At 38.1% G+C, this 23,580-nt stretch overlaps 1 protein-coding gene across 4 annotated transcripts in view; it reads left to right on the plus strand.

The window, feature by feature from the left end:
- Positions 1-23,580, plus strand: part of MAGI2 (membrane associated guanylate kinase, WW and PDZ domain containing 2) — a 1,330,546-nt gene that overhangs the window by 1,228,130 nt on the left and 78,836 nt on the right. For all 4 annotated transcript variants that reach the window (XM_081079965.1, XM_081079966.1, XM_081079968.1 and 1 more), the window contains 2 exons: positions 2,879-3,098; positions 4,354-4,497. In XM_081079965.1, the coding sequence (XP_080936091.1) occupies positions 2,879-3,098; positions 4,354-4,497 (364 nt within the window). The remainder of the gene's footprint in view (positions 1-2,878; positions 3,099-4,353; positions 4,498-23,580) is intronic.

Raw genomic sequence — 23,580 nt, forward strand, 5'->3', positions numbered from 1 at the left:
CTGCATTTAAAGATGATCATGGTATCAAAGGGAAAACTCTGCCATTTTCCAGGCTCAAGATGTCTCCAAAACAGTGAGCGCACAGTATGAATTTCCTATTAGTTCATTTGTACAAAAAGTGCCCACCTACATATCAAATTGAGCCAGTTCCCACGTTAAAGTGGGATCAAATAAAATGATAAATCTGCTTGTAAATTTTTATTTGATGAGTTACAGTGAGTGAATAATTTGTCCTGTCTTACTAACTCTTGGATTGGATCCCAGCTGACACCCTGGCACCACTACCCATTTCTCTGCCCTTCACATCTCTCTTGTTTGTGCTCAGGAAACACAAAAATAATTTCATATGAACATAACCAGAACACTATTTAAGGAGAAGCATTTGTTGAAAACAACAAAAGAGCCATTACAAAATATATTCCCAAACTAAGATTAAATAGCAGAGTTCACCTTCCTCCGCAAGGGCAATTGCTGTTTGATGGTGTTTTAAATAGAAAGATCAGTGGAAGAGCATTGGAAATTGACTTCTTTCACAGACTTTGAACCTGGAAGAAATTCTTGAAAGGCCCATATGAAGCAATATCCCACCGAAAGATCCCCAACCACGTGGGCAGTGTTTCTTGGTTCTGGAACTTGTTCATACTATAAAATTCTGCTGGAATTGACCACAACAAGCTGTTTTATCATCTCTAGTCTCTTAAATAATGGAATTAATAGCTACAAATAGTTATACCAATGACCTTCTTTCGTAAGTAAAGGAATTTTAAAGAGGCTGATTTTGTTTTGTTTTCTAGTAACCCTCAATTTTTCTTAAAGTGTTTTACAAATTCAAAGCAATATAACTTTTACCCTAGCCAATGTATCATTCACATAAGTTATCAACACTCATAAAAAGTAAAGTGTAGTAGTTTCCTGAATTAAAGAATTCTTCAATGTGTGTGCAGTTCAGCATAAAATCCTGACACGTGGCATTGGTGTAGAAAGAAGTGTGAGTGCTGGAATGTAGGCTTGGGTGACAGCTGTGGCAAATTTTAACTGTTCTTATTTCTAAGTATTTGTGTAATCTTTGGGGATACTCTCACATTTCACCCTCTTTGCTATACTTTGTGACACAGCTGGCTGGAAATGGAGCACGTAATGGATATTTCATACCAATACCACACAGATAATGAAAATAAAGTGACTGCTAGAACTTAAAACAATGTGACATCTACACCACTAAGCAAACTATTTCTAGAAAGGAACTGACACACACCAACAAATGTCACCCAGTTCTTTTCTTTTTCTGTCATTCATTCATTTGCATAGATAAACATCTTATTCAAAGTATTTTTTAAATAATTCTGTTCTCAGCATTGACACTCTCAGTAGGTGAGTGGACAACTTGCTGAGGTATAAAGCAAAGCCTAAATATTGCAACTCACCAAAGGAATGTGTCCCTTTCTGCAGACTAAGTAACAAATGGGACCCAAAGTGTTGATTAAAATAACTATATTACTAACCCCCTTCAAAAAATCCTAAATAAATACATCTATTGCCATCTACTCAGTATGTCCTCTCAAATATTAGAGTACACTAATGGTAAGTGTTCACAGGAGTGATTTTAAATATTTAATATAATATAAAATTATAATATATTTTATAAATACAAAATATATAAAAGTGATACAAAATATTTAATATAATCAGCATCAGTGAGTGAAAAAACAGAACAAAATTCACCTGGTCTTAAAAGTAAAAATTCGACTGGTTTTGAACCTGTTTTCCCGACACATTTGAGTTTTTCCTTGGTGCCAAATATTTTCTCAGTTCCTCAAATCCTCCATATTAATTTTAGATAAAATTGTTATTATATAGAATGTAGTTTTTCGGCCCACGTATATCCTTACGTAGCTCATGATAGGCTGATGCTATGGTAATACGCAGTGAACGACAGAATTAAGTGACCTCTATACTATGGAGATAATTTTTCAATTTACCTTATTAATGACCCTATAATGGTAGGTAGAGGCTATTTTAGTCCCATTTTGAAACAAATCACCTCCGTTTAGAGCAGTTTGGATTCACAAACAGCACTACACAACTAGTTCTGGTCTCTGTATTTATTTTATTAGTAACTAATATCTAGAAACAAGAAAGAGATAAATGTTGATCATAAACATTTTTATCTTTCCTTCCATCTTATGACTATGACTGTTTCTGATGCTTATCTGGAAGCTATAGTCTAGTATTCAAACTACATAATATGTTTGCATTCTTAGCAATAACTCAGTGACTTTCTACTTGATTTGTAGTTGGTAATTATACCTTACTATCACTCCTTACTATCACTCCTCTGTAAAATATTCAAAAAGACCAAACCCAGCAGGTTAAAATAGCTTTTAGTTATGTATTTGTAGAATATTTAGAGATTACGTCAATCGTCTTATCATAAAGTAATGAATGGTCTGCCAAGGGGTGTGTGTGTGTGAGAGAGAGAGAGAGACATAGAGAGACACAAAGAGAGTTGGTTTACTGGTGTTAAGACAGACTGATATTTTGGGATGTATAGTTAAGTGTTTAACTCCCTGGATTTGCTACAGTTGTATAGTTTTTAAATAGCCAAAGTCAAAAACGGATATTCGTAAATCCTTTTCCATGAAGTTCTGGTTGAACCATCATTTTCACCTGACATCTTAAGGAGCCAAGTAAAAAGTATACAATATGGCATTTGTCAAAGATTGAAAAAAATGCTTCTCATTTATTTAATCTTCTCATAATCCTGAACATGCAAAAACCACCAAGAGGAGGGGCCCACACGTGACCTGAGGTCATTCGATCATTCTGATTGCCTTAGAATGCTGAGATACCAAAGTAAATCCTATTTCCATTTATTTAGTTACAGGTCAGAAGTAAAAGCAAGACAAGATGTGAAACCAGACATCCGACAGCCTCCATTCACAGACTACAGGCAGCCCCCACTGGACTACAGGCAGCCCCCAGGAGGCGACTACCCGCCGCCCCCGCCCTTGGACTACAGGCAGCCTCCCCTGCTGGACTACAGGCAGCACTCCCCAGACACCAGGCAGTACCCCCTGTCAGACTACAGGCAGCCCCAGGTACCTGATCCCTGAGAGCACTGCGGGCTCAGCACCAAGCCTTCCCAAAGCACAAAGAATGAAACAGAATGGGAGTCTGAGGAAAGAACATCCTTCTGAGATAGACAGACCAAGTTCTAATCCTAGTTATGATATCCCCTGGGTAACACCACACACATCCTCAAAATGCTCTGAATAAATAAATCTGTTTCAGAATAAAGCAGGGCAATCCATTAATTCATCAGTAAATGGGTGAGTGAGAATGGGATGAACTAGTCCCTGCTAATATTAGCTAGCTGACTCCAAGTACATTACCTTGTCCCAGTTGGAAAATGCTCTTTTCTGGGACCTCAGAGGTGCTGCTAATGCAGAAAATGTTACAGATGCCAGCATGGAGGTATGTTAGAGCCATAATTATTTGCATGGTCCCTGCTTTGCATTTGGTGGTAAAGGGCCAAGCCCCTGTACATGAGGCCAAGGCCAGGGCTGGTGGCTTCATCACCTAGTCTGTAAGCTCTGTGACAGGCACCAAGTCCCTGTCTACACAACAGTGGTTCTTAGAATTATCTGTCCATGTCAGACGCAGGCTATGGTGACGATTCAACATTGATGAAAAGTGCCTAAATAACAGCCTAATATCTAGTAAATATTCGATATCTGGCAACTAGACATCAAGATACAAATTAATACAATCCCAACTCTATCAGATTATATTGTTTTATTTTGAATTAAAGATCATCTTTATCTCCTCAAAATTTTAAGAACAATGAAGGTCAGGAAATCTTGGACATATTGCCTTTTATGTAAAAGAGAAATTTATTTTCTATATTCCAACTTGAAATTCAGTCGTCTGTGCAACAGAGAGTTGTACTAAGACCCTATTAAATTTCATTTTTCTAATCAGCAAACCTCTAATTTACACACACACAGGATGGATACATTTATATATGGCACTTAGCAGTGAATGAGAAAACTCAAAGGAGAAAGCATATCACTCAGGCCTATATGCAATTACATGTTTGCCAAGTAAACTGATGAACTCCAAAGTAAATAAGCTACACAGCAGTTCTTCCAGTGACCCGATAGACTGTGTTCTGATCTGCTCCAACCTTTGGATCTTTGTCTTGCATTTTGCTGAACTGTGAAGTCAGATTACTTCTCACGACACCATGTCATTTGGAACACATTACATAAGAAAGGAGGACAAAGGGACTGACCACAGAAGCTTCTTTGATATTAAACACTTGTTTATGCCGTTTTCCCCCCAACCCCAAAGGATTTTGATTATTTCACTGTGGACATGGAGAAAGGAGCCAAAGGATTTGGATTCAGCATCCGTGGAGGAAGGGAATACAAAATGGATTTGTACGTGTTGAGATTGGCAGAAGATGGGCCAGCAATAAGAAACGGAAGAATGAGGGTAAGAATAGTCCTTTTTATAGACTTGCTTAATTCTGAAAGAAACCCATCGTGGTATTAGAAAAGTGCTGACGCCTACTAGTAAGCCAACAGACAATGTAGGTTGTACCTTCTTTCCATTTCATAACCCAATTTTCTCAAGTTGTGGCCAAACATTATTTAAGAATTAGATCCCTTGTTTTCCTGCTTATAGACTTCTTTCCTGCTTAAAGTCCTGCTTATAGACTTTGACAAATCTCAAATAGTATTTTACATATACTATTTACATCCCTAAAGAGCGAACTAAAGAAAATGGACAAAGTAATCAAAGAAACACCTTGAAATGGAAAGATGACTCTGTATCGTTTTTCTGTGGTTTGATGTCCAGTTTTCATTTGAGGTTGAATCTTTTGAAATTTATCTTTAGTGTTATGCTTTTTTCCCCATGTTTATTAATCAAATGTTTCTGTTTTGCTTTGCAAATATTTCTTTTGTGTTGACTGGTCTTTTGGTTTTGATATTGGGAAAACAGAAGCACTAGGAGAAAGGTGGACTAAGCTTTTTGGATAGATGTTGTCCTTAAAAATGGTAGCAGTGAGAATTAGAGCGTAAGTTGAGAGTGAATTTATAGATGTAATAGTTACTTTGAGGCATCTGATGAATAGGTAACTGATTTTCATCTAAAGGAACAAAACCACTTGATTAACAATACAGAACATTAGTCTCTCTCTCTCTCTCTCTCTCTCTCTCTCTCTCTCTCTCTCTCTCTCTCTCTCTCTCTTTCTCTCTGTAAAATGGTGATTAGTAACCACATAATAAAGGCTGGTTATTATTTTAAATAACACCTAGAATTCATTCTTGCCCTCCCTCCTTACTCTTTTAGTTAATGCAGAAAGCTGTGGTTCTTGGGTTCTGGGATCTCGCTTCTTGTGCTGAGCCTCACCTACCAATTGCTCCTGGAGAATTGAATGAATCTTATTCCTACCACCTGTGTCTACCATCTCTGTGATTCTCATTCCCACAGTGCAAAACTAGAAAGAGTGTAAATTGTGTCTATTTTCCTCTGTCCCATCACAATGCTTTGACAGCTGGGAAGTATCCAAGTTGGAATTTGAACTCCAGCAAGGCTGACTTGAGAGACTGGCAGCTGCCACCCTTGTCCAACACCAGCGTTCTCTTACCCATCTGCAGGTGGTTTTAGGATAGGCCTCCACATGATGTCTTGGCTCCCAGCTTCCCTGTAAACAGAAGGGCACTTTCTTAACATGCTGCAAAGTCAATTCACAAGTGGTTATGTAAAACAAAACTCATCTTTGCAGTGCAGGTGAAAGCAGCACAGCAGGGAGTCCATGAGTGAACCACCCAGAGCCTGTGACAGCAAATGCCCCACCCACACCCCCAGTGGACTTCAAAGATGGCCTGTGTGGATTCCAAACTGTGGCCACATTTTTAAACAAGTGGTAAATGGCTGGCTGCTCAATATATACAATACTCCCAAGGCATAGAAACCTAAATATGGAAGTGCTCTATGTAAAAAATACTCTTTCTTATAGAATTTAAGCCAGAGCAGTTGTTTTCATTCTGGTCCCTGGAAATGTGTTAGAAATGCAAATTATCAAGCCCCACCCCAGACTGAATCATCAACTCTAGGAGTGGAACAGTCAACTGTGTCTGTGGGATTCACCTCCCTGTGAAACTGGTACAAGCTAAAGTTTGGGAACTGCTGAGCTAGAGGGAAGCTATCATTACACCGTATGACGTGGGTAGGATGTGTATGGTCAGGCTTTGTTAATCGCCCCTAGATCTTGTCTAAGGAGATTTCCGTTCTGTTTTACCTGAGGTCCTTAAATCTGTGGAAACACAGATTTAGAATCCGTAGCTGATAGTCAATTTTATGAACAATGCTTTTTCTTCTGGCAGATGATAAAAATGAGTCCTCTGTCTGGGTTTCAGCAAATGGTATTTTCACTTCTTGTCAAGATTATAAAAATAAGTAATATTTCATCATTTTACATATCATTTTCTAAAGCAACCTATTATTTCTGTGTACAAGATTTCTAAAAGGAATTATTATGCCCAGGTTTAGATAATATGGGTTAGTTTATTTTGGATTTATATACACGTATTATATATAATATATATTATATCATATATATATTATATCATATATTATATATATATTACATATATATCATATTATATATATATATGTATATATATATTTCTAGCATTTAATTATCAAAGAAAAAGAGACACTTGGGAGTCACAGAAATTCCATGGATCAGCTTTTACTGATTTTTATCTCCTATCTTTGAAATAAGGCTGGAACTTAGCAGAGGTGGAAGGAAGACTTTTTTCCACTTTATGGATTATATTTGATATTCAAATGTTTTGGGGTTTTCTTATTCATGGATTCTTACGGCACTAATGGAGAATATGTCTGGGGTTACAATCTCCAAAAGGGCTACTTCATATGTAAGTTCGAAGGTGCCCATATTATCTATTGTCAGAATTGCATGAATGTTTTGTGTAAAGATCAATAATTGTTCTTGATAGTAGCACATAGTTTATTCAGATCATGTTTCCCTGTTTAGTATCAACTTTAATTGTTTAAAGCTAATCTTTTCTGTCGTCATTAGTACTTAATAATTGGCAATAACTTCTAATTCACAAATATGTTTAAATTACCTCAGCAAGGGCCAGGATCAATCAATATTGGCGTGACTTGATAGTTTGATTATTTTAAACTAACATATAAACTGGATAACATATAGGTTACTGATTTGGAAATGTTCACAGAAAGTTAATTAGGGACCCATTTTTCATCTTATATTTTTCATCCTACATGATACCATTGGTGCCCAGATAAATATAGATCTTAAATATCCGTGTAGATGGTGCTTATGGGGCAGCTCCACGGGAATTACGACTCAGTTGGTAAAGTTCCAAGACTTCTGAGGAAAGTAGGTGAACTAGACAATCACAGGGTAGCATTCAAAATAAGCTCCAGAAGAAGAGAAGCTAGCACCAGGTTCTTCCCAACCTTTAAAACAATCAGGCACATTTACCTTTGTCAATGTGATTTTTTTCACCTTCGATCTTAATGCGTTGTTTCCTCTATGACCCAACTAAACATCCACACACTTTGTGATCAAATAAGTTTGGAAAACACCGTGTATTTCTTTCCCTCTTTCATGATCACAAACAGAAAGAAAAGGCTAGGTAATGATCTGGTAATAGCAAGATATCTTAGATTAAACCCAATACAGTAAAATTGCTCAAATCAGAATTACTACACAAGAACTAGATGATTCTGAAAAATCATTACATGTAACAATTGAGTCATTGTGCCCTTGGTTTAGGAATGTAAATACTACTACTTTTAAAACTTTTTTAATGCACCGGATGTTACTCTCTGAACCTGAGACTTTTCCTGGGTTGTTAATGTTTGTCTTGGTTGTAGGACAGTGGTGGTATGTGCTTGTTTAGTAGTATAAGACTTTGCTAAGAATACCGAGAAAACCAGGAATGGGGGGTGGGGTTCGGAGGAGGTGACTAGCATAGATGTAAGAACATCCTCCTCACACTGAGGATTCTAAGGAACAGTGGCACAGATATGTATTTTTAAAACATGTCCTTGGGCATCCAAGTGATACCCCAGGCATTCAAGATAAATGCCAGTGATCTACTCACCACAGGGGTTCTTTCATAAACCTAATAAGAAACAAGTAGATCTATCTTGAGAGTGAGTTCCAGGTAAATGACTTCAGTCCAGTCTTTCTGGGCACCTGTAGCAGTGAAAATTCTCTTAGCAGAGATCTTTGGCAAATTAGACTGACATTCAAGTTGATTAATAAGTACTCCCACAGAACATAGTTTTTTTCCTCCTCGGAAAGCATTGTATTTTTAGCAACAGTTTGTCAAATAAATACTTTCTTTCCACTTAATAAAATAAGAGCAGATCAGGCAAGTATCCTAATAAGGTACAATGGGTTCCCTCAAAATATGAGCAAACCAGGATCAGAAAGTAGTGGAGAAAATTTACAAGTCAAAGTTTGAGATACAGGAGAGAAGATAAGAAACTTTTTCAGAAGATCAATTAGATGTTTATTTACAAGAGAGCTTCTAGAACCTCCTGTATCAGAAACATGTAAGAGTAGCTAAATAAATGGATTTAAAGCTTTACTAAAAATGTAACTATTTTGAGCCCTTCAGCCTCAGCTTCCAAAATAAGCAAACATGGTGCATTTGCTTTATTAAATTTTGTTGAAGCTCAATTCACTTTGTTGAAACTCAGTTCCTATGAAATAGAAAAATAAAATGATATCTACTTTATAAAGTTGTTGGGAGAGTTTGAGAAACATATCAGGAGGTACAATTGATTTTATTTTTAAGACAAAAGAGTTTGGTATTAGTTTGTGGGAAGAGAGAGCATTTAGATATTAAGTTATGTCATGAAATACAATTTGAATAGAATAGTGCAGTGAGAACAAACACCAAGAAAAACCATATGAATCATTTTTACATGAAATATTCACTTTATTGAAAAAAGTAGAGTAGCAAATTTTTACTTTAATGACTAGTTTTTCAACATCAATTAATACTGATGTATTAAAAGTTGAAAGACAAACAATCTATAAGTGCAGAAAATAAGGGGAATGGGAAATAGCAATGTAATCATCATGTCTGCTTTTCTTCAGTCATTCAAGGAGGCTAATGTAAGAAAAATACAATGGACATTCAGATTTTAAAGCAAAATATAAGAAGTTATTATTATAGAAAATACAAATGGATCTGTTTTAGAAAGAAGCCTGGGGCCAGCCTGGTGGCTCAGGCGGTTAGAGCTCCCTGCTCCTGACCCCGAAGGCTGCCAGTTCGATTCCCACATGGGCCAGTGGCTCTCAACCACAAGGTTGCCATTTCAATGCCTCGAGTCCCTCAAGGGACGGTGGGCAGCGCAACTTAGTGCAACTAAGATTGAACACAGCACCTTGAGCTGAGCTGCTGCTGAGCTCCCGGATGACTCAGACGCTTGGAGCGCATCCTCTCAACCACAAGGTTGCCAGTTCAACCCCCACAGGGGACGGTGGGTTGTGCCCCCTGCAACTAGAAAAATGGCAACTGGACCTGGAGCTGAGCTGCGCCCTCCACAACTAAGATTGAAAGGACAACAACTTGACTTGGAAAAAAAGGCCTGGAAGTACACACTGTTACCCAATAAAATCCTGTTCCCCTTCCCCAATAATAAAAAAAAATCTTTAAAAAATAAAAAAATAAAAATAAAAAGACTAACTTTGTAAAATAGTCTAATAAAATCGAGAGGGATGAAATTTTCATAACTGATGAATAAATCTCTCGTACAAAGCTCTTAGGGACACAATCTAATTAAAAACTGAAGAGAAATACGAAACACAGGAAAGAATAATGAACATACAAAATAATTTACTGGTGAAGCTCAGTGAAGCGGGGAATCTAAGAAATCAAGACATACATTTGGAGAAAGGGATAGTAGTTCTAAGTGTTTAAATAAAAATCCGAGCATTGAGTTTAAAAGAATCTGAAAGATCAAGTTTTCTCTTGGAAAGGTAAAAATGTCCCTGTTTTCATAAAAATATAATACAGCAGTCCCCCCTTATCTGCAGTTTTGCTTTCCATGATTTCGGTTACCCACAGTCAACTGTGGTCTGAAAACATTAAGTGGAAAATTCCAGAAATAAGCAATTCAGAAGTTTTAAATTGTATGCCATTCTAAGTAGTGTGATAAAATCTCACCATGCCCCACTCTGTCCTACCTGGGACGTGAATCATCCCTTTGTCCAGCATATCCATGCTGTGTACACTCCCCGCCCATTAGTCACTTAGTAGCCATCTTGGTTACCAGATCAACAGTCCAGGTATCATAATGCTTGTTTTCAAGTAACCCTATTTTACTTACTTAATAAAGGCCTCAAAGTGCAAGAGTAGTGATGCTGGTGATTCGGATATGCCAAAGAGAAGCTGTAAAATGCTTCCTTTAAGAGAAAAGGTATGCATGTGTAGGAAAAATACATAGTACACACAGGGTTGGTACTATCCATGGTTTGGTACTATCAGTGGCAGAATCCACTGAGGGACTTGGAAAGTAACCCTTGCACATAAGGAGGGAACAACTGTATATTCCCCGTTTCCATAAAACATTTCTATTATAAAGAACATCATTTTTTAACTTCATCACTTTAACACCTATGTAACAGTTGTATATGCCTACTTAGCATCGCATAAGATTATTTATAAAATGGTTTACCTTCTTCCTGAAACTCGTTATAACGCAAAAGTCTGCCTGCAGTGGGTCTTGGAATAACCTAAAACATTTTGTTAACTGAACAATGTGCAAAAAAGATACTGCTTATCCTTTTTTCTTTCTTCTTTTTTTTTTAATGAAAGGCAAAATTCCCTAATAGCAGCTTCTTTTGCGTTTGCCACTTCTCCTTCTGTGGTCCAGACAAGACTAGCCTGTGACTACAAAATGAAGTATTTTGTTTTACATATTGTTTTCTATCAAACGTGAAACCATTTAGAAGAATATTTCTAACATATGTAATAGGTATAAATACTAACAATGGTTCAGCACCCATGAACACATAGACCAGCTTAAGAAAAAACAGAACATTACTAGTTTCCCATGATTCCACTCTCCTCCCACTCTCCAGCCCCAGAGGTAACCATCACCCTAAATTATCACTTGCCATTCCTTCTAATTTTACCACATATATGTGTATCTCTCATCTATGTCATCTAGTTTTGCACACTGTGAGTTTTATATCATTGAATGATACTGTACATGTTCTTCTCTGTAGTTATTTTTTATACTTTATGTTCATAAGACTCATCCAAGTTGGCATGAAGCTATAATTTATTTTCACTGCTATAAATTATTCCATTGTATGAGTATGCTACCGTCCATAATAGTTATCTATGTATATTTAAGATTTCCCTGTCAATAGACATTTGGGTTGTTTCCAGTTTTTTGTAACAAACAATCCTTGTACATATTTTCTGCTGCACATGGGCAAAGAATTTCTCTAGACTAGACTATATGCCTAAAGGAGGTCACGTTTAACTTAACTAAATAACACAAAAATATTTTTCTAGGGGGTTTTATGAATTTATATTCATACAGCAATGTACGAGTTTCCCTTACTATACATCCCCACAAGACTTCTATTGAAGCCTTTTAAATTCTTATTCTGGTAGGTAGAAAATGACATATCATTGAAGTGTGTAGTTGCAGTTCTTAATTACAAACTATGTTTATCATCTTTTCTTATATTTATTGGGCTTCCGTGTTACCTCTTAAATAAAAATGCCTATTCATTTCTTTTCCCCATTTTCTGTTGAATTGTTCTTTATTTTTCACATTGATTTTAGAAGTGTTTATACGTTCTTGGTGATAGTTTTTCATTGATTGATGTGTTGCAGATATCTTACCCCAGTTTATGGCTTATAGTTTTACTTTCTTTATGATGCCCTTTGATAAACAGAAGATCTTAATTTTAGTGCAATTTACTTAATCAACCTTTTCCTTTACTGTGTCATTTTTGAAAAATCATTCCCTCATATTCTTAAAGATCTCCTATATCTTCTTTAAAAACTTTTATAGTTTTGCTTTTCAAATCTAAGTCATTATCACCTAGAATTAATTGCTCGGTATAAGGTAGAAATCCAATTCCAGTTTTTCCGTATGAATAACCACCTATCACACTATCATTTCCCCCCAACCTGTAATGACAGTTCTATAATAAATAAAAAATTCTCTAAGTGCAATGGTCTTTTATAAATTATTTAAACTGTTCTGCTGGTCTATTTGTCTATATCTACATCAATGCTACTTATCTACCTTTTGATAAATCTTGAGTTTTGATGGAGAAACTGTCCATTCTCTCATCCCCAGGTACACATCTTAATTTTTCAGGAGTGTTTGGATGTTCTTAGGTCTTTGCCTTTCCATGTGAATTTTTAGAATTTGCTTGTCCTACTAGGATTTTTATTGGAATTGTTTGTAATCTGTGAATTAATATAGGAGAACTTAATCTTTTTAATATTGAATTTTTCTATCCATGAATATGATATGATCCATTTATTTATGTTTTCCATGAACTGCTCAAAGTTTTATAGTTTATTTTCACAACATAACTGCAGATATTTTGCTAGATTGATTCTAGGCACTTTGTATATTTTAATTTTGCTCTTGTATATCATATTTTTAATGCAACATTAAAATATACTGTTACCAGTGAAAAGAAAGAAAATTGATTTTTGTATATTGATCAATTATATCATTCAAAATTACTAAACTTGCTTATTAATTCAAATAACTTATCTGTACCTACCTCTGGATTTTCTACATAGGTAATCACGTTTTCTGCAAATAATGAGAGTTCTGTATCTTTCTTTTAATTCCTGTTTGTTTTGTTTTGTTTTGTTTTGTTTGTATTCTATTGCACTTACTCAGCTTCCAGTATGATGCTGAATGGAAGTGGGCAGAGCAAGCATTCTTGTTTTATTTCTAATCTTACAGAGAATGCTTTTAACACTTCAGCATTAAAAATAACAATTAATGAGTTCATATAGATAACTTTTATCACATTAAAAATGTTTCCTTCTAGTTTGTTAGAAAGTTTATGAATACTTGTTAAACTATTTTTTATATACGAGTCCTATTTCTGCCTCCATAGAAAGCATCATATAATCTTTTTTCTTTAATATAATAATTAATATGACTAATCATATTAATAGATTTTATGTTAAATCACTATTGACTTTCCCAGATAAGCCCTACTTATTCATGATGCATCTCTTTTATGCATTGTTCAATTCAGTTTTCTGATATTTCCTTTAGGATACACGTATCTACGTTCTTGAGTAAGATTGGCTTGTAATTTTCTTCTCTTGTAGTGTCCTTAAACGACTAACAGTGTAAAACCTTACAAAATGAGAAAGAATATTCCTTTTTGTTGTTTTCATTTCTGTTGTTGTCTGGGAAAGTTTATGTTCCTTAGAATTGTCCTTGACTGTTTGGTTGAAGGCACTTGTTAATTCATCCAGGCCTAGTATATTTTCTTCGTGTGAAAATTTTAAAATACTAATTACACTTCTATAATATTTTCTTCTTGAGTCGATTCTCATAAACTTTTGTTCTAGTAATTTATCTATTTCATCTTGGTTTTCAAAGTTTTATATTATCTTCTTATATTTTTAATGTTTGAAACATTTGTATTTATGGCCCCTTCTCATTTGACTGTTTATTTATATATTCGTTCTTTTTTTTCTAAATTAATCATGTTTGTTTTTCTAAACAAACATGTGAGAGGTTTGCCCATTTTTTATTCTTTGAAAAGAACCAGCTTACATGTTTGTTTTCTTACTTATTCACTTCTTTTTTCCATTTATCTTATTTTTAAAGATTTTTATTAAAATACAATATTATATTAATTTCAGGGGTACACCATAGTAATTCTACATTTATATACACAAAGAAGTGATCACCATGATGAGTCCCGCAACCATCTGACACCGCACCACACTATCATAATATTATTGACTATATTCCTAACGCTGTATGTTACATTCCCATGACTTGTTTTATACCTGGAAATTTGGATCTCTTAGTCCCCTTCACCTTTTCCCCCCCTTTTTTAATTTTTCAATTACAGTTGGCATTCAATATTATTTTATATTAATTTCAGGTGTATAGCATAGTGGTTAGACATTTGTATAATTTTCATCTAGTCTGGTGACTAGATGATCTAGTTCTTATAGTGTTTTAGTTATTGTATTCTTCATTGCTGACTGTTTCGTTTGTTTGTTTGTTTGTTTTCAATGACACTTTTGATGCTTACTATCTCTTTGTTGAAGTTCTCAATAAGTCCTTCAGCATCCTTATAACCATTGTTTTGAACTCTGTATCTGGTAGGTTGATTGACTCCATTTTGTTTAGTTCTTTTTCTGCAGTTTTCTCCTGTTCTTTCATTTTGGATGTTTTTCTTTGTTTCCCCATTTTAGCTGCCTCTCTCTTAGTTGCTATTCTATACCCCTCTGTCTTGGCCAGGTGGCCTTATGTAGTAGGTGCCCTGTGGAGCCCAGTGATACTGTCTCCCTGGTCACCTGCACCGGGTGCTCTAGCAGTGTCCCTTGTGTGGGTTGTGTGTTCCCTCCTGTTACAGATGAGTTGTGATTGCTATTGGCACTTCATTGGGTAGGATTGATCCTCAGGCTGATTGGCTGTGGGGTTTGGCCATGTCCACAGCTTATAGGCTACTGTTCAGGGGGCTTACCCCACTGAGTGGGATTCACCCCAGCAGGCTCTGGTGCCTGTCAAGACCACCCTTGGGTGTGCTGCTTGTGGGGCTAATTGTACAGTGCTCTGCTGTGGTCTGAAGCCATCCTTTAAGTATCTTGTCTCTGAAGCCTCTTGTGAGGGGCTCCAGTGCAGGCCTAGGTCACCCTGGCCTGTGACCAGCCAGAGCCCACCTGTTAAGAGCTACAAAGCAATTCAAGGCTGTATGCTTCCTGTGCTAACCCTGGATGCGTATGGGAGAGGCCACGTTGCAAACCGAGGATGTCTGCCACCAATACTGAGCCTAGGGTAGCTCCACTAAATGCCAGGACATCCCAAGGCCTGCTGCCACCTGCCAGCTCCCTTAACGTTCAGCTATTGATAAAGCCTCGTGCAGTACACAAGTTGGGTGAGGCAGGGTCTCAGGGAGTCACTAGAATGGAAAGAGTTGTGGTCACCAGATCAATGTAAATTCTGGTTTGGTGCCAGTGCTGAGCCTAGAGCTACTTGGCAAAAGTCTCAGAGCACACTGAGGCCAGTCACCTCCCACCTGCCACTTGTTGATTCCAATAGTTTTCCAAGAAAGATATAATGTGGGAGGGGCTGGCTGCTCTTGGAGAAAGTGCTTCTGGTGTTGGGAGAGTTTGGTGGAAGGGAGTCCCAGTGAGTCAGCGGGGTGAAGCAGTAGAGCTCACCAGACCAATCAGATTCAGATCTGGTCACGTAGTGGTGGGCCCAACACAGGAGAGAGCCCTACCAGCTGCATGGAAGGAGGACCTCGTCACACGGAAATGGTGACTGTTCTCCAGCCCTCAACCCAAAGCAACACAACTCGGTCTGCCCCTCATATGTCTCTTCCACCCCCTAAGTTACTGTCCCTCCACTGAAGCCCAAGGTGAGTGCCAGGGAGTGAGAGTCTGTGTGCAGGCCCTTTAAGAGGACGTCTGGGTTTCCCACCGCCTTCCATTCCACCTGGATGGTCAGAATCCCCACTATTTTTCACAGCCAGATGTTGTGGGGACACCTTTTCCCAACAACAGTACTCTGGGCTGGGACAGCTGGTGTGGAGCCGAGATCTCTCATTCCTCTGGGGGGAACCTCCGCCTTGGAGATATCCCTCCCAGTTCTCAACTACCACATAGAGTTTCTCGTTTCTGCTCCTCTTACTAGTCTCAACGTGGCTTCTTTATATCCTCAGTTATAAAACTTCAGTTCAGGCAGACTTCAGATGGTTCTCCAGATTGATAGTTCTATAATTTAGTTGTGATTTTAATGTGTTCACAGAAGGAAGCAGGCACAGTGTTTATCTATTCCACCATCTTGGATCTCCTCTCTTGCTTATTCATTTCTAATTTTTATATTTAATATTTCTCTCCCTTCATTTTCTTTGGGCTTACTCTTTTCTTACTTTTTCTTTCTCCTTAAGTGAGTACTTAGATCAGTAATTTACAGGTTTTCTTCATTTTTATTAATAATGTATGAATTTAAGGCTGTATATTAATATAGAGTATATTCATTATTTCAAATTCCTAATATATTCAACTTTCCACTATGATTTCTTTTTTGACTCACAGATTATTTAGAAGGTGGTTTTGTCTTATATTTCTAAATGTATGGAGATTTTTCTGGTCAGCTGTATATTCTTGTTTTCTAATGTAATTTCATTGTCATCAGAGAATATATTCTAGATGATTTCAATCTTGCAAAATTGTTGGGTCTTGCTTTTTTGGCCTTTCATGTGTTTAATTTTTTTTAATATGATCCATGTGTGCTTGCAAAGAATGTGCATTCTATGATTGTTGAGTGCAGTGTTCTATAGATGTGTTCACTGAATAAATCTTGATTATTGTATTATTCAAATATTCCATATTTATATCTACTTGATCTATTAAATATTAAGTAGGTGCTTTAAAACTTTTTTGTTAATGATTTTATAAAGTTCTTTTGATCTGTCCATTTTTACTTTGTATGTTTTAAAGCCATGTTATTTGCTACTCAGATGTTTGTTATATTTTCCAGGTGAATTCAATCTTTTATCGTTATGCAGTAATCTACATCTATGTCAATGCTGTTTCCTTTCAGGACTATTTTGTCTGATATTAACATAAGTACACTAGGCTTCTCTGTCTGGTATGTGTCTTTTATCCTTTGCTTTCAATCCTTCTGTATCCTTATATTTTATGTCTTTCTCTGATATATGTAGCTCGATTTATATTTTTTAATAATTTATCTCAACTAGATTGCTTTAGTCAATCTATATTAATTTTGATTGCCAATATTTTTATTTAATTCTATCATTTTATTCTGTCTCTGTTAGTCTAGCTTTTTCTACATTGCTCTTTTTATTCTTTTTACCTTTTTTTAATTTTTACCTTCTTTTTACCTTCCAGTTCATACAAGTCTCTCCTATTAGACTCCTCATTTGTAGCCCCAAAGCTGTCTTTTCTATCCTTGATGCCCAGATATCAAAATGGAAACAAGTTTTCCAGGAATCAGCAGATACTTTCTAGGTAAAAGCTCCCTTTAGCACTTGTTTACTTTCCAGGAGTCCTACATTCACTTTGTTTTTGGCATTCTTTAATTGCTTGCCTGTTCAGCAATGCAAAGGGTATCTAAAAAAAACATATTATTAGAAACAGAAGTTTAAGTCACATTTATCTTTCATGACCAAATTATAGTTGCTAACACCACTTCTGGTCTTAGAGCTGGCAATTAGTCCCCTCCTCCTTGTCTCCATGTAGGGGGCCCACCGGTTGCCTTACTTGTGGTCATTGCAGTCATTCTGTAACATACCTCCACTCTTTTGTCTCCAACGTCAGTTCAATTTTGTGTGTCTCCTACCCACAAAGCCACTGATGAATTCTTGCCTCTGCTAGAGCCCTGCCTGAGAACTCCACAGCCAAGGGGCTGACTCTGAGTGGTCCCAAGGCTTTCAGCCCTTGTGATGAGCACACTACTGGGTTCTGGGCAGAGAGAAGCATGTTCCCTTCCTCTCCCTCTGCCACACTTTGCCTCCTCGGCACTGTAGCTTCTGCTTGGACCCACAGTCTCACAAAGGGTGAGGGATGCTCTCAAACTAACATGCCTCCAGGGGCCAGGCAGGAAACACAAACGAGTGAAGAATGGACAGCCCTTGCTCCTTCTGAGGAGCAGCCACTACTAGCCAAGGCCCACTGTGGATAGGCCAATGCTCGCTTCCTACTTCAAAGTCTTTAAATTTAAAAAAAAAAAAAAGAAAAGCAGACATCTGTATTTTTAAGAATTTTTTCAGATGTGAAAAAAAAATGTTTTTAATTTTAAAAAGCTGTGCAGGCCAAACAAAACAAGTCTGCAAGCAACATGAGGTTCACAAAAAATAGGGTTATTTTTCTCATCTGTTGTAAACAGATACTAGAGCACGGGAAGGTGGAATGGCTGTGGGCAGGGAGGGGTGAAGCAATTCCTATACCAGTAGGCTCAGGGTCCCAGTGCAGCCAATCAAAAATGCTGTCATATGCCCTGGTATAGTTTTAGAATAGACTGATGTAGAAATCTTCAAAATGCCTCAGAAACGTGCATGCTGAGAAAAATCTGTGGAAACTTTTGACCTTATGCCTCATCTTTATATTTGAAATTTTAAATAGGTTTTTACTCCTAGAAAACTTATTTTGGTGGCCCAAATTACTTCATGATTGTCACCTCCTAGCAGATCTAAGAGGAATCTGCTCTGGGAGGGAACACGTTGAGTAGTGTGCAGATCCCTGGTGACCACTCAGAAGAATCCTACCTTATCTTCCACAAGACTGAGGCTGCTCGTCTGGCCATAAATGTCTGGGCTTTCCTAGCCTTCTGAATCTGAAGAAGATCCCTCTTCATATCCTAACGTTGAGCTTGAATACAAGTGTCTTGAATTAACATGTCCTTGGGTCCAGAGAAGCAAATCAGTGAAGCTGTCTCCCTTAGCAACTAGAGACTCTCTCACACACAGAATTTCCCAGCAGGAAATAGTAGGGTAAAATGGAGAAATACACCCATGAATGGATCCAGCTCAGTTTGAAGATTCTGGTCATTGACACACATTGAAGAACTATACTCAATTTCATTCATTTTCAATTCGCTAATCTAAGATACGTCTAAAACTCACTCAGTTTCTCCCTTACCCAGAAGACTAGCTTAGAAGGAAGTTTTTATCTGTCTTAGTGTCTTCCTAGTTCACTCCCCATCTCAGTCCCTTTCCTTTTTCCATAGTCTATTCCTTCCTTGTAAGGAAATATGGGGCAGTAAAAAGACCAGGAGCCTGGCAGACCTGATATTCAAACACTGGCTCAACAACTCACTGACTATCTAGCTGTGACCTTGGACGAGTTACCCCATCACAGTGGCTCTATCACATAGACCAAATACCAGGACTCCCCTGGGCAGTTTCAGGGGTGTGCACATTGGGTCGGGACAGAGACAGTATCCTCCTGACCAGTTGAATCAACCCTACCAACTCATAGAATGACAGCGTGTCATCATATCTCACAAGTTTTTTAACAATCAATTTTACTCATCTGTAAAATGGGAACAATATTTTCCAGGAAAGGCTAAGTGCCTAGTTCAATATTTCTGAGTGTCCTTCTATTCTTCCCCTGCTCCTTCTCCTAAGGCCTGGACTTCTATTACTATTCAGTACTCTCAGCTCAGATATATAAAATGTATGTTTTAAGTAAGTGTGTGTGTCAAGAGGCTATAAAATCGTTGAAATACAAATCAACTTGTATTTGTCTCCCTCCCACTGCCCACCCACCTACCCAGTCTGTTAGATGAGGTATTTCCCTTTCAAATCACAAATCTGGTCTATCAGGCCATTGCTTAAAACCCTTCAGTAGCACCCCGTTTCTTGCAGGGTAAGACCAGATCCCATCACAAGACTACTGACACCCTGCGTGCTCTGCCCTGCCTCCCTCCCCAGCTCAACTCTCCCACCCTTGCTTTCCGTCATCCCAGCAACCCATCGCTGTCTCCGCTAGTTCATTGTGCTTCCTCCTGCTCATGGGGCTTTTGCACACATCTCTCTCTCTTCCTGCAATGCTCTTCCCTCTCCTCTTTATCTCGTCAACTCCTTGTCCAGCTCAGCATCTCGTCCCCAGAGAAGGCTTCTCTTCTCCACACTCCAATCCGGTCACATCCACCTGTCACAGATGCTCACATCTTCTTTGTAGCATTTTTCATGGTGCTAACTGTATGTGTGAGGGGGTGATTATGTTATGAGGTCTTCATAACAGGTCTGATTATGTTATGCGGTCTTTGTCTTCAAAGTATAAACTCTGTAAGAGCAGGAAACATGTTGCTCTGTGCTCCCCACTGTACCTCCATGCCGGGTGTCCTGCCTGGCACATGGTGGGCGCTCAGTAAGTATTCATACTTACTGCCGAGTGAATACGTGAACAGGAGCCGCTGATGTGCCGAGCACTGGGAGTGTTTGCCAGCTCTGGTGATTAACTAGCCATGCTCATTAAATACACCTGGTGAACCAGAATGTGGGGTTTTGTAAATAATTGAATACCTGAATATATGACGCAAATTCAATCTAACCTACAGTCAGCTTTTTATGCCCTGGTGCCTCACTGGAGGTGCATTGTTTTTGGGGGGCTACATTTCAATATTACAGATTCCGTAGTGTCGATGAGGGAGTGTGTGTAAAACCTTATTGTGCTCAACCTTTTTAAAATGCCTTTAATCATAAACAATGTGACATTTCAAGGTTTGTTTTCCTCACATGTAAACTCCCTATCACTAAATGTGAATGGCAACGTAAAAATGGGGGGAGAAAGGAAGATAAGGTCAAGCAGGAAATAATGAAGAACTTCAAAAGCATGAGGTATGCAAAACATGACGGAATAAAGGGTTACAAGACAGGTATGTTGGAACCTATTGGAAAAGATATATAGTAGAGCAGTGCAATTAGTCGAATGACAGGAAAACCAGAGCTTGGCAGAATATTCAAACTCTGAAGAACTGAGAGCCCTGTCAGGGCAATGCAGATAAATGAGCTAAGAAGGTTGATAAATTCCAGAACATGAGGGAAGATAACAAGAACTTAAAAGAGGAATAAAGCAGTCCAACTGGAGAAGCAAAGCAGTTGTCTCGGCTTGGGTAAATCATTCCAGAGACCATGCATTGCAAAGATCATCCACCCAGGATTTTATTACCTCCTGATGCTGACACTCCGTAAACACAGAAATTTCATCTCTGCATAAAGCTGCACCTGTACGTGTCAGCACAGCCCATGTCACGCTGCTGGTAGTTGTCTCTCAACCATTTGAATCACCCTTCAGATCGTCTGCAAATGTGAAGTTTTTCTTTTATTGTTTGATTCTGCTCCATGCCTTTTATGAAGGAAAAGAAAAACCTGTCACAGAGATCAAATCCATTACCTTTTTCTTGTCAGAGTCTGACCTGAATAAGTTAAATGAGTTATACTGGGTCTTTTCAGGAATGAGGAAGAGTGTTGTCTTGATTAGAGAAGGGGGCCATGGGGAGCAGAGCCAGCTCGTTGGCGTTAGACTTCATTGTCAATTATTCAGGGTTCATTCGGCCACGCGGGGAGGGCTCCATTTCTCTTCCCTGTATCTTCTTCTGTTGGCTGCCCAACTTTGAACCATTTCAAAAGCAGCTTCCCATGAGGGCTAGTTAAAGGTTTGGTAAGAAATCAAAGGGTTAGTGTTAGGATTGCATCTTGGTGGGGAAGTACAGAGAAGGAAATTGAATAAATTAGTAGTAAGGAGAATCTTTGCATTTTAATTAGTCATGCTTTCTTTTTTTTGCCTATGGGAAAAATTGGGAAAGTTTACAAACCATTGCTATGATCTGAAAAACACAACTCACTTGCCTCTTCAGTGAGAAGAGGACTTGTGACTATAGTTTCCTTTTTTCTATACTTAGCCATTGTTTCTCTCTTTATCTCTGAGAATAAATCAAAATTTCTTCCCTTTTCATTTTTACGAAATGTCTTGCCAGTGTTTAGGCAATTAGCCATCTACTTGAGCTTCTTTGTCATTCCATCTCTCCCCCAGACCTAAAGCTCTTCTGATGGGTAGGCAGAAAGTCACTCAGTGTGTCCAGTCTCCACTTCTCTGTTTTAATGAGAAAAATAGGCACGAAATACATCTTGATCCTGATTCACACAGGATTTAGTTTGCACGGCAGAGCAGTCCAGAAGATACCGAGAGCCCGGTACTCTATTCTTCAAATATGATTCCAGGCCATTCCCATTTCTTCTCTGAGGTGCTCCCAGTGTGTCCCTCTTTGGCAGTGCACCATCCTCAGACCATCCTTCTCCCCTGTGGCCGTTGAACAAAGAAACGCCCTCTGCTTCTGCCCGTGGAACCGTGCTGTCTCCTTCTTCTTAATGGAAAAGTCATGACTGTGTCTGACTCCTGGGTGGTTCGACTTGACAAGGTACTTGTTTTTTGATAAGTCCTTCCTCCCTGCAATGGAATCCATTGCCTCTTCTTGATCCTGTATAAAACAGCACAATCCCCAAGGCAGGCTTGTTTCATTATTTGGTCAACTTTGGGAGGGGTGGACTAACATCTTTCCCAAATGCCTAATCTGAATTTCTAGCTGCCTGTTGGGTGTCCAAGGCACTTACTTTCCATTTCAAACTGGCTACTAATTTTTAACATGATGCTGTCTCAGTGTTTTATGTCTTTGTGTAATTATCTGCCACAAGGATGAATATACCACTAGTCTTTAGGACATTCTCAGTATTAGTCTCTTGCAGGATGAAAAGGAGACCCTTCAACCTATTAGCATGACTGTGCTTGTGTTTGAGACCCTGAGAGAAGAATAACTGAGCCCAGAAAGAGAAGTTAAGGTCAAATATAAGTGAGCAAGAAGAAGGGTCAATAATTATTGAGTACTAGGTCATTTTCAAATATTTCCTGCCTAGCTCCAGAGGGAAAGGAAAACAGGGAGGTGTACCTAACATCAAAGGGAATTGGGAGAAAGCTGCTACTCACTGCTCAAAATTAGCTGTTTAACTCAGGAATGTGCTCAGTCCTGAGCAGGACCTGGCCTGAAGGAAGCCAGTACACATTGCTTCAGTCTGTGTCTTTCTGGAAATGGACACATATGCATACATTAAGGAAACTTAAATGAGATCCCAAATTATGCATTCTTTCCTTTCATTCCATTAGCCACTAACATAATACAGACCCTCATCTTTGTTATCCTGAACTATTCCATTAGCCAGGTGGGTTCCAATTAACTCTAATTTCTCTTATTTCTACTACCATCAAAACCATATTCTTAAATCGCAGGTGTAATCAAATTTCGTCTCCTCAAAAATTTTCAACAACTCACCTTTGCTTGCAGAGTTAAATCTAAATGTGTTAAGTTTTTTTCTTGTTTTGTTTTTGTTTGGTTTTTTAAGGCCTTCTACAGTCTGGCCCCATGCAATTTTCCATCCTTATATGCTATTCTATTCCCCTGATTTATACTTGAAACATTGCTGCTTTCAGGGCACACACTGCCATTGCACATTTTCATGCCTTTCTTCATCCTTTCCTTCCCAAGTAGAATTTCCTCTCTGTCCATTTCCTTTTTCTTTTTTTAATTAAAGTTTATTGGGGTAACAATTGTTAGTAAAGTTACATAGGATTCAGGTGTACAATTCTGTATTACGTCATCTATATATCACATTGTGTGTTCACCACTCAGAGTCAGTTCTCAGAGTGGTTCTCAGAGTCAGCTCTCATTCCATCACCATGTATTTGATCCCCTTTGCCCTCATTTACCACTCCCCCTCTCCTCTTACCCTCTGGT

This window comes from Rhinolophus hipposideros (genome assembly GCF_964194185.1).
Source record: "Rhinolophus hipposideros genome assembly, chromosome: 18".
NCBI classification, from domain to species: Eukaryota; Metazoa; Chordata; class Mammalia; order Chiroptera; family Rhinolophidae; genus Rhinolophus; species Rhinolophus hipposideros.